Source organism: Puntigrus tetrazona, chromosome 6 (genome assembly GCF_018831695.1).
Source record: "Puntigrus tetrazona isolate hp1 chromosome 6, ASM1883169v1, whole genome shotgun sequence".
NCBI classification, from domain to species: Eukaryota; Metazoa; Chordata; class Actinopteri; order Cypriniformes; family Cyprinidae; genus Puntigrus; species Puntigrus tetrazona.
This window is the reverse complement of record NC_056704.1, coordinates 19,140,854-19,152,818: the sequence shown is the minus strand read 5'-3', so window position 1 is coordinate 19,152,818 and position 11,965 is coordinate 19,140,854. Positions and strand designations below refer to the sequence as shown.

The window sequence follows — 11,965 nt, the reverse complement described above, 5'->3', positions numbered from 1 at the left end:
CTAAACTTGACCTTTTAAGTTAAGCCGTTTAATTATGCTTAAAAACTATTTATCACCTAGTTACCAGCAGACTGTAATCAAAATATGCCTTTCAGCTCTGCACAATGTACATTTTATAATATTTATATTTTACAGTGCAATTATTGTGACATATGCAAGCAAAATATAAGCAGATGAATGAGGTCACAAAAGTTTGGCAATTTGCCTACATCCACTATCTAGTATTGGAGTTCACATCTATGGTTTTACAATTAATTACTGTAAAATACAGTCTAAAATGACTTCATCGTATATTGTAAAGTGCACATTACAAACAAACTATGGCTATTACCGTTAAGGCATCATCTATTGTATTGTGGAGGGGTTATTTTCATTGTCCTGATATGTACTGAGTCAGTTTTTGTAACAAATATTTTCACTTTTCCATAACCGGCTATCAAATATCAAAAATCACCCTTTCTCATCAATAACTGAAATAGGAGCGTGCCTGCTTCCTGAGGACACAATTGTTTAGTAAACATACACAAGCTGATTTAACAGCATTTCATGGAGGTGCGTCGTTGATGCTCTACGCTAATTTAACACGACGTTGCATTTGTTTTTGTTTACGGATATGGTAGCTTTTTGTACATTTTCAAAAGGACGAGGTCCCACCGAGATTTGAACTCGGATCGCTGGATTCAAAGTCCAGAGTGCTAACCATTACACCATGGGACCGCGCTGCCGGGAAGAGCGACATAACCACACTTATTCACCCAATAACAGTTTCTTCACGTTCTTTATACTTACGTTTTACGTATTTACCTGTTCTGTCCATTAAACTGCGCATATTTAACACGTATTTGCTATGCTTCTTTTCGGTATTTAACGTTATAATGCTTGGGTAGCATTCTTAGCTAGTCAATAGCAGGTTCTAGCAAACCAACAGCGAGTTATTTTTAGTATCTTTTGTATAAATTACAACCTAACTACGTTAATATTTGTCGAAATGTATTAGCTTTTTCGTTGTATTTGTTTACGCTATCGCTATAACGTGTCTCTTCATATCATACTGTGTTATGTTTAGCCGCTTCCACGCCGGGACCTGTTTAACTTCAGCTCGTCTCGTGTTGTCAGTTCCTCGGACTGAAGGCAAATCTCGCACGCACTCTGAACTGCCCTCCTGAAAAGGCTTTTAATCGTATTATTTACTTATTTATACCTTTCTACCGAGAAACAGACGCATCAGATTGTTGCAAAACGGTAGGCTCCTTTTATTAGCCTCCGATTTCGTTAGACTTCCGAGCACCAACAATCAAGTGCGTTTACTGACTAAATGTATTAATTTAAGCGTGACTAAAACATGTAAAATAAATATAGCAGATTCTTTAAAAAAAAATTACAAGAGTCGATCAGTAAAATGTCTGTATTTTGGTTAATTTTTTTCTCACTCTTAATCAGATTTGTATTTTTTTTTGCTGTGGCATTTTAGTTTCGCGTAAATATGTAGCACAAAAGATAAGCGTTTTCTCCTATTTCCCTTTTTGACTAATCTTCAAATATGAAATATTTTCATTACTGTATAGGAGGAAAAAAAACTCTTAGCACTGTAGCAATACCACTGCTGTTTGCAAAATGTATTCCTGATAATGTTTTATTGTGTATAGCTTTTAAAAAAACAAGATTTTAAGATATGTATTTATCTGATTTCAATACAGAATCCCGATTGGCCGGCTGCCCTTGACCTTTGACCTACAATGAAGTAACATTCTAGTTCCACGCACATTCCACAGTGATCTTTGTAGTCTGTGAGAGGTTACGACCTGTTATATCACCGTAACCATCAGAACATTTTGTACGTGGGAAAAGGAAAGAGGAGAATGAAGGTATGATCTTAGTCTTTAGCATGTAGCTTAGTCTTTGTAGGCGAATGCCTCGACAGAATCCTCTGAAGGTCACAAAACCAGATTAAACATCGTAGATTCACGCGCCGTATTATTAGCACAAAGACACTATTAATTCCGTATCTCTTTTATTTTCTCTTTGCGGTGCCGTTTTAAATGGACGTACAAAGCATGCTTAGTACCCTAAACGTGCCCCTTTATATTTCCAGACAATAGCCCATATGTTCTCGTGAGAGGACGACGGAAACAGCCAATGGATAACCATGAGAGGCCCCTCTCTCTGCATCCCTTACTTCCGTTCATGCCTCTTCGATCTTCCTTTCACTACGTCACTCCATCATATTTCTCTTCCTTTATCTCAACGTTGGCCGTCAATCCTTACAGCTCACATGCCTGCGCACAAACACGACACAGAACCGCTCTTCTCCCGCTGTGTGCCACAGGGCTGAATTGTCTCATGTGATCAGACTAACACAATCAAACTTGTATGTTATTTTTCTCTTATGCATACACACGCACGCACACAGCTAGCCTTCCAGGCCTGAAACAGAAGCCTCTGCTATACTACTCAGGCAGACACACCCAAGTAAAACATGAACTCATCTCCTTACAAACCCAAATATTATATTTAAAAAAAAAAGGCTGGCCGTCATAGATGGCTGAACATTTCCATGACTTACTGCGGTAACTGTAGAGACCAGAAATCGCCTACTGCTATTAGGTTAAGTAGGTTATTGGCTGGGCCATAAATTGTTTTGTGTTGCATTTATGTTTTTCTTAATAGAGCAGCAAAATGCTACAGTAAATGGAGTTCATTTCGTTTCTCTCATCATTTATGCACGCTTTCCGACCCCGTGTGAGGGAATGGCCTTGCCTCGTTCTTTTTATTTATTTATTTTTGCCACATACAATGAAAATGAACGGTGCACACAGCCTGTCGTTCTTTTGTGTTCCGGAGAAGAAAGAAAGTCACAGGCTGCAGGCTTGCAACAACAGGACGAGTACACGAAGCGTTCCTTCGGCGTAGAACCAAGTGCCTGACACACATTTCTCCTCGTTTACACGCGAATATAACGCTCGACCTCATGCGGACAAACTGTTTACCTCGCTGGTGCCTCTGACGTCACGACACACCCCTCGCGCGCGTGAGCGCGTGTGAGTGAGCGTGAGTGTGTGTGCGCGCGCAGCAGCTCGCCTGTGAATTGCAGTGGGGTTCGTGTGAGTGAGTGTGTTTTGCTTGTGGAATGTGGGAGTTGTCCCCACGCGCTTTACGAACAACCGACCTGTCCAAACAGTGCGCGCGTGGCAGAGGATGTCACACCAACCAAAACAGCGGACGTACGCTCACAGCACAGTCTTTGATCCGTTATTGGAGGAAAATCCGCCGTACAGGGTTGAGTCGGGGCGGGGCGTAATTACACGGAGTCCCATCTATTTAGGGTCAAGTACAACATTTTTACAGTCCTAACCAGCGTGGGTTCAAAGTTTGTTTTGTGCCCGGAAACTGCAAATCACCTACAGGGCGCGGAGGAAGCGCTTTCGGGATCGACCGATATTTTTCGGTCGTGTTATTTTGTCTTTCGTTAATCCACAGACTCGCGATTAAATCTGCACGGGATGGATTGCCAAGCCGCGATAGCCAGCGTGATTCGTTAGCATCTCGTCGACTAGCTCCTCCAGAGGCTCGAACGCGAGTTACGGGGCTGCGGCGCGGCTGGACGCGGAGCGAGGCGACCCTCTGCGGGCTGCGCTGCCGAGGCGGTGGGCGTGTTTTCTCGGCGTGCTAGCATGTGAGCTGGCGCCAAGTTCTCGGCGTGAAGAAAACAAGATTTACAAGTTACGGGCTGGAGCGAAGCGGCAAAAGTCACATCTCTCTTGATCGGAAAAGTTGCACGCAGGTACGAAGCGAGCGGTTTACTCTAACGCACACTATTATCAAAGTGAACCTTGTGCTCACACTAATGCAATTCAAAACAAAAGCTGCTAGTCTGCTAATGTTAGGTAACCTACTCAAGTGACTGTTTTTTTAACCTGGCACATGAGATCCAGAGAGAGAGAGAGCTAGTGTGGTAGTCGCTGAGCTAAAACGCGTTTGTCACTTTAATACCTGTTTATTTATTCGTTGTGTGTCTTTGGTGCATCTGTCTCGTTGCACTGATTGAATGCGATTTAAACGCCGACCTTGGCAAGTTACGCATCGTGGAAAACTTTGCATGCCTTCGAGTACAGCCAGTTCTGAAGGATGAGTTAAAGCAGCAAATTCGTGCTAATGAAGCATTAATTATGTTGAAAGCGACTTAAAAGCGTGTAATGGTAATGAGTTTGATAGTAAAGCTGCGTATCTGCTCATCTGTTGCGGTAATTTCCAACTGCGACATCATCCAGCCACAGCGACAATCTCGCTTCTATAGTTTTACGAACGCATTTAAAGTTACTTCTTTAGAGACTGAGCTGACTTCTCTAACCAAACACTAATCTCAGAGATGCACTTTGATAAATTAATGCTTAATAAAACGTACAGTACGAATGATTCAGATCGCTTACGTGTTTTTTTACGTCTGTGTTTGCGGTATTACTTTATAACAGGTTTATTTGATAATATAACCATACATGAAATTATATAAGGTGTAACAGATCATTAGTTACTATATATTGCAATTGTTACAATGTAAATAAACTTTCATTCATATTTTCCACATAATCTGCATATTTAAATATACGTACAGACATTATATATTATGTATTTGCTTATGTCTATACTGTTTAATTGTAAGTGAATGTTATTATTTCGTTTAAACATTTTTTTTACGTTTGTTTTCATGTACTTTCTAATGTTCTGCTGTCTAGATAAACGTTATGGTCCTTTTTACACTATGCTCTGAACAAAATTTGCATATTAAGTGTTTTACCTAATTGAGGCCTGTGGTTTTTTTTCTCTAAAACCTGATGATGGAAGTAAAACCTTTTATAAATGCTTTAATAAAAGCCTAATAAACTGGGATAAACCTACTATTTTACGTAAATTGAACCTTATCAGTATTGTTTAACATAATGCCCTTGTGGGTCATATAGGAGAGCGAGCGTGTGACTCTGACATGAAAGCACATTGTGCTGTTGGTATGTTGAGAATCTGTTGTAGTTTGCAGAGTTTGTTTAACATGTCGGTTGAACTGGGCTAGGACTTTTTCCACCGTTCCTAATGGACAACTAGTTAGGGCATGTCAGGCAAAACGTGGTCAAAGTGATTGGCTGGTCATATTTATTCTTATTTTTAGGTGATGTTAGGTGGTAGATATTTAAAAACAATGTAAAGCTTACCCTCGTCCCGCATTAGAATGGCTAATAGGTTTGCAATGGCGAAGACTTGTTGTATCAGATAATGTGTTTGTGCTGCTGTAATGCAATTGGTAGAAGTGGTTGTTTTGAGAACGATGCTCTATTGTTCAAATTCAGGGTTGCGATTTTCTAATTTGAGTGGAAATAGTATGAGATAGCCAACCATGTAACAAGATTAGACGCGATACCCTGGAAAGATTTCAAAACCCACTTTCCCTTTTATTTCTTTTGTATGTACACTACTGTTCCAATGTTTGGGGTCAGTCCTTTTTTTTTAAGAAACAAATGCTTTATTAAGCAATAACGCAATAAATTAATCAAAAGACGTTTTCAATTTTACAATTCTGTTCAAGTACCCCCACCCCCAAAAAAAGAAAAACAAACAAAAAAATTCACAAAAAGATTAAGCTGCATGACTGTTTTAAACACGGATAGTGTGTTTCTTGATCTCCAGTCATGTGACACTGAAGACTGAAGTAATGGCTGCTGAAAATTCAGCTTTGCCACAACAGGAATAAATTGTTTTCAAATATATGAAAATGAAAAAGTTTTTTTTAAATAGTTTTACTGTTTTATATTATTACTGTTTTCCTGCATAAATAAATGCAGCCTTGATAAGAATAAGAGACTTCTTTCAAAAACATGAATAAATCTTACAAACCTTTGAACTAATGCATACATACACACACATGCACACATTTCATTTTTGGTTGTTCGTTTGTCTTTTCCGTTCAGGAGAAATTACTCAAAATATGTGGGGGGGGTTTCTGCTGAGCTCCGGTACGGACAGGAACATTAAAATCTTTTTTGCCCTATACTGGATGTTTACATGTTCAGTATAGTCCAGAATGCCCATGCACCTGTATAATCCTTTTTTTTAAAACGTGATCGATTCTGTCTGTGTCATGCTGGACTTCCTTTGTACACGTCTGCCTTTTATGCATGTTGTACTGATGATGTGTTCCTTTTGTTTAAAGGAGCTGGATTGTGATGTTTAGGTTGTTATTGTGGCGGTGCTCATTTCAGAGGCTGGAATGTGTGTGCCTGTGTGTAGTTTCTGTAACTCTAGGCAGAAGCTGTGAGGCCTTGACTGTAGCCCTGTAGAGAGGCCCATTGAAGGGGAAGTTGGCTCTGTATGTGTGTGTATGCGTGTGTGTGCATGCAGACCACTGGGATTGGACACAGGGTAGAAAGACCCCCTGTACGGAAGGAGGGAAAAGGGAGGAAAGAGGAAGGAGGAGTCAATTACACTTTTCTGGTCATGTGTGTGTTCTTGCCCCGTGTTTTGCATGGACCGAGTGAGTGGTCGCGTTACGGCAAGGGTAACCAAAGACGTACACGTAAAAATGGCTATTCACAGCCGAGAGAGATTTCTCATTCGTAAACAGCCTATATTTGACTTCAGGCCATTTTGTAATGTAACTTGTACAGTGTTGGCCTGATGTTTGTTTATTTACTGTGGCTAATGTTTTACAGTGCTATCTTTGTCTACGCATCTGATTTAAATAATATTTGTTTGCTTATGGTGAATTTAACAGTTCAGAAATAATTGATGTTCAGTGTGAGGAGGTTTTTCAGCATGATGGAATGATAAATGATTAATGTATGTCTTTGCGCAGCGTATCTTCGGCTACTGTGGATTGGTACTATTTGCTTAGTGCTTGACATTGCTATATATGGCTTTACTAAACCTACATGGACTGGGAGTCAAATAGACTGAAATAACACAGAAAATGTATGATTTTTGTTTTATTTCCGTGGCATTGATTTCTGTAGGATCCTTTAGTTACTTTGTGCAGTCCGGCAGTATATATAAGGGATCATATACAAGCGGAGGAATCTTGTGTGTGTCACCCTAATTACATACATGCGAAGTAAATGCATTAATTATACTTATAAAGTTTAGTGGTCATTACACAAACATTTACTGACAGCAGAGTGCAATGATTGGCCAATCGTCGTGGTGATTGGCTCAATTTAGGTTCTTCGTCACAATGTTATATAAATGTTATATAAAATTTTTAGATGCACATTTGGCACTTATTTTACAAGTTTACTAATATACATTGTTAGATAAAAAAATAGCATGGTACTCTCAAAGCTAAACGCTGCATTTTTTAAAATCTTATTTACTTCAAAATTGTGCATATTAAAAGTGTACATAGTTAGCTTTTTTACCTCAGGTTACCACTTCAGTGACAGCTCAGTGACAGTATTTTTTCTAAAAAGTATTGTAAAATAAATAAATATCAAGTCAAATATAAGTAGGGATGGATGGTTTACCCAAAAATGAAAACTATGTGGTCATTTACTCATCTCGTGTCTTGTGGTGTTCCAATCTGAGTTTCTTTTCTTCAGTGGAACATAAAAGATGATATTTTGAAGAATGTTGGTAACCAAACAGCTTCGGTTGCAATTGATTTCCATGTTACGGACAAAAATATACACACGTTTTTCAAAAATATCATCTTGTGTGTTCCACACGAGGTGAGTAAATGATGACTGTATTTACATTTTTATGTGAACTGTCTCTTTAAGTTGTGTTTATGTTGAAGTGTTTTTTTTTTTGTCTTTTGAGGATGTGACATTGGCCTACATGGATTAAATTTGTGTTTCTCCACAGGATTACCACATTTCATAGGGTTAAATCTAAACCAGCTTGATTTCGACTGTTCCGGCTCCTGAGGGGTATGTTAATGTAAATGCTGCCTGTGGTTAAACATCTAGCATAAACAATTACTTATACATTCACGTAACTAGTATACGTTTCTGCCCTGTTCAGATAAAAATCTCCAAAAGAATCCGACAGAAAAATGACTTTACCATGTCCTCATAGAGTGTTGCTTGGCATGAGTTTTAGTTTGTATTTGTGTGGTGTACTTGTGGAATTTTGTGTGTTGTGTGTGTGTGTGAGAGACTTTGTGTGTGTGGCAGTGTTATAATCTGGCACTGTGTTTCCAGTAGGGTTCGTGTGAGGACAACAGCAGTTTCTGTGTGTTCTGGACCCGAACTGACCCAACTGGCTCTGCGCATTACACATACACACATATTCCCTTGGCGTGCGTGCGTGCGTGTGTGTGGAGGAAATGTGTAGGACAGTTTGTCTCGAAGTCTCTGTCTGTTTTTATGGGCCTGCTGATCGTTCTGCCATTATAGCCGTCAAAGCCAGTTTGCCGGGTCGCTCCCAAGTGCGAGAACATTTCTACAGGACTTTAGCATGTAATGTTGCATGGGTTCCTGTGTTTTCCACACGGTCTCCATGTCAGGCCTGGCATTCCTGCCGTGTGAGCCCGTCTCTGTCTGTTGTCATAGCTAATGAAGGTTTATGAAACCCTGACAGCATCTCTGTCCTGTCCTGCACACAGGCGCCCCTCAGCCTCTGCTGTAAGGGCTGGCGGGTGATTTTTCTCTGTGTTTACTTAAATTTATGACCTAACTATGCCTAAATGTCACACTAGTTACAAAGTCGAGCCGCATTATGCAGTTTCTAGAAGCATTTATTGCGAAGGAACCATAGCTACGCGTGTTGATGGAAGTATCACCATAGCTACATGTTATAGAGTTACTATAGCATGAGCGCTGATGTTACACAATAACTACTGGCAAAATGTTATGGAATATGCTAATCTGTGGTTATCAGCAATGACTTTGCTCTCTGCATTTGTTTTCGAGAAGGAGGTCAAAGTCAATTCTCACCGTATTTTCTCCAAGTTTTCAATTTTGATTTACTCATAACGATCGTTCACATGTTACTCCGAAGACGATGTTCTCCGCTTTAGTCATGCAGTACCTCATGTACTTTTATATGATAAACAGGCCATTGCACTCACATCCAGGTCATTCTGCTGAAGAGGGACAGTCTTTCTCGTACACCTTGGCCTACATACTTGTTAGTGCTATGTGATGCTTCAGTCAGTTTAATCATTAACTCTAACTACCTTAAAGGGCATCACGATCGTACATATAGAAAGGGCGCAGTCAAGGTGTCAGTCATGCCGTCTTCACATGTCCAGATCTACAATATCCCAGGTGTTCTCAGATTTCCTACATGCTGTGTGGCATCAGATGAAACATTAACCGGACCGGCAAATTAAGACGCATTTAACATTTTCTGAAAGTCTCTTATCTCCTTCATGCTATGTGTGCATTGATAACAAGAGCCATATACTGAAGCAAGTGCGAATAGCGGAGATGTGATGTGCACAGTCCAAAATCTCAATGTTCACGCGCAGTTAATGATTTTGGGGGCCTGTTAAAAGCGAGGACTAAATTTACCAAACAATTTCTTTTAAAATGACTGCTTTTAGTGTCCCCTTTAGAAGGAAAGAGATTTCTGCTACACTTAGTGTTAACTTTATTTTATTAGCAGGGAATTAGTAATATTAAACCTTCCGTTTTTGTTTGTTGTTTTTTTTTTGCTAAATCAATGTTTTCGATTTTAAATGTTAAGTTAATTTTAAATTGCTTAGTGTAATACGGAAAATTGCTCATAATATTAGTTGATGAGGACTATATTGTATAGCAAGGCTAATCATTCATAGCTACAGCTCAGTTCACTAAGTCTACTTTATTATTTAAAAGATTTTTTTTCCACAGGCTGTTGAGAAATTAGGTGCAATCAAGAATAATGAAACTCAGTGACTTTTTTCCTGCGCCGACACGTGAATGCTTATGTAAGCACGTATGATAAAATGACCTAAATAGTATATGAATTGCATTACTTTCTTTGAAACAAGTACCTGTCTGTTTTATATTTTCATACGTAATAACGCATGCATTTAAACAGTTTGTTTGTGCCTGTACTTCGCAAAAGTTTGCATTTGTTTTATTGAAACATTTTTTTATAATTGTTAATTTATTCATTTTTTTAAGTAGTTTTTTTTGTTATGTGACTTACGTCTGTCCTCCTTTTTGAATCTGTCTGGATATTGACAAGCAAAAACAATCATTATCATTACTGGATGAGCCAAGAAAAATAACAACGTCCATCTGCAGGTTACCTTCAAAAATATGCACATAAGTAGTGCCATGTTTGTGGCTGACTGCCAACTACATCTTCACAAACGGGGATTGCAAATGTTTCACACATTTTGAATAGATGAATAAATGAACAGCCCAATTTAGATAAATGCATCATTATGTGCTGAAGTGTTTTGAAATGGTTTTATTAGGGTGAGTTTTCTGTGTGCATTAGAGTAATTTGAGAACTTTCTCTTGAAGAGGTCACGTGTGTGTGTGTGTGTGTGTGTGTGTGTGTGTGTGTGTCTATACTACAACTGAACTAGGATTTAAGTAGGTAAACTTGTCATATTTGAAGTTTTTAGCATATTTTCCAGCCGAAAGATTCTGTTTATAGCAAAGAGCTCACAAAAAAGGCTTTTTTTTTCTTTTTACCTCGAAGTAGGAATTTCCTCAACTTACTGAGTAAAAACAGGAAAACTGTGACATCACCCTCTGTGCCGAGGTATGTTTATTTGGTTTGCGCTGTTCCTGTTTGTATACACCGCGTCGTGATGTCCCTGTGACCTTTCACATAGATCTCCACTTTATTGCTGATTCCATGTATTACGACTGTGATAAGTTTGAAGAGTTAATCGCGTGCTGTTATCATATACACATTTATTGTGACAATGTTCTTATCACCTGATGCTTTTTAGCTGTTTGAGTTGGTGTGTCACTTTGACCTCTGACTCATTTCAACATGGCTGCTGCTGCTCACTGGTTGTTCAGTGTACACTGTTCAGTATTGTTTTTATGTTTATGTGTTTGCCGACCTTGTTTTTTTGTTTTTTTTTGTATTCGTTTCAAAAAAGTCTTCTGATGGAGATATTGAAGCTGACATCTGTTTGTTTTCATTTGCACGGTCCCCTACAACCACTCCAGTCCTCCTGCCCTTCCTCAATGGTGTAGCACTGATAGCTAATTAATATTCCCCTCTATCTCGTACGCTCTTTATCAATGCGCATACATTAGTGATGCTTATATAAAGAACCCCCCCCCCATTCAGTTTGTGATACTGGCCTCATGGCTTTAATCAAAGTGATTTATTGTTCTATTAAAGGATTGTTAATTATTCAAGACTTGCTAAAGAACGTCAGTTATGATTTGTGGTTTTGTTATGCTGTCAGTCTGTGTTAATGAAAGAGGCATTTCCTATAGTTTTTTTGTTTTTGTTTTTTTCTGATCTACCGGTCAAAAGGATTAGAATAATCAAATTCTTTTGTTTATGAAATGAGTATCTTGTGCTCATTAAAGCTGCATGTATTCGATCAAACTTTAGTCAGAATGCTAATATTCTAAAATATCTGTTTTCTATTTTTATTGCATTGCATCACCAAATCTGCTTATTACAATGACTTCTGAAGAATCATGTGACCCTGAAGACAAGAGTAGCTTAGAGTATCTCAGGAATAATTAACTTTTTCAATTATATTCAATTTGCTTTCTTTTAAATTGTAATTCTGCAGTCTGTGTTATTCTTCCCATCGTCCTCGTAAATACACAACTCTGTGTGTTTGACCATGTTTTCCTTTTCCTCTTTTGTCTCCAACAGTGATGGAGTCAGCCGTTAGTACGTCCACTCAAGTGCCAGATGAGTTTGACCGTAATGTCCCACGGATCTGTGGTGTGTGTGGAGACAAAGCCACTGGCTTTCACTTTAATGCGATGACCTGCGAGGGCTGCAAAGGCTTCTTCAGGTACACACACACACACTTTCTCTCATCCAATTTGGTATTCGCACATTT

General features: G+C 38.9%; 1 protein-coding gene, 1 long non-coding RNA gene and 1 other non-coding gene across 5 annotated transcripts in view; 2 read left to right on the top strand and 1 right to left on the bottom strand.

Annotated features, from left to right (window-relative positions):
* Positions 1 to 645: 645 nt before the first annotated feature.
* trnaq-uug lies at positions 646 to 717 on the bottom strand. Its single transcript has one exon. It is a non-coding gene; the product is annotated as a tRNA-Gln (tRNA).
* A 407-nt stretch (positions 718 to 1,124) lies between these two features.
* LOC122347223 lies at positions 1,125 to 3,073 on the top strand. The gene is made up of 3 exons (XR_006251202.1): positions 1,125 to 1,242; positions 1,698 to 1,865; positions 2,093 to 3,073. It is a non-coding gene; the product is annotated as an uncharacterized LOC122347223 (long non-coding RNA).
* Positions 3,074 to 3,087: 14 nt separating this feature from the next.
* The window catches only part of vdrb (vitamin D receptor b), a 34,671-nt gene continuing 25,793 nt past the window's right edge, over positions 3,088 to 11,965 (top strand). For 2 of the 3 annotated variants that reach the window (XR_006251201.1, XM_043242378.1), the window contains exons 1-2: positions 3,089 to 3,781; positions 11,773 to 11,917. Coding sequence is in view for 2 of the 3 variants with exons in the window: in XM_043242378.1 (XP_043098313.1) it covers positions 11,775 to 11,917 (143 nt within the window). In the remaining variant the exon portion in view is untranslated. Of the gene's footprint in view, positions 3,782 to 7,842; positions 7,908 to 11,772; positions 11,918 to 11,965 lie in introns of all 3 variants that reach the window. The other variant, XM_043242380.1, reaches the window with a different exon arrangement.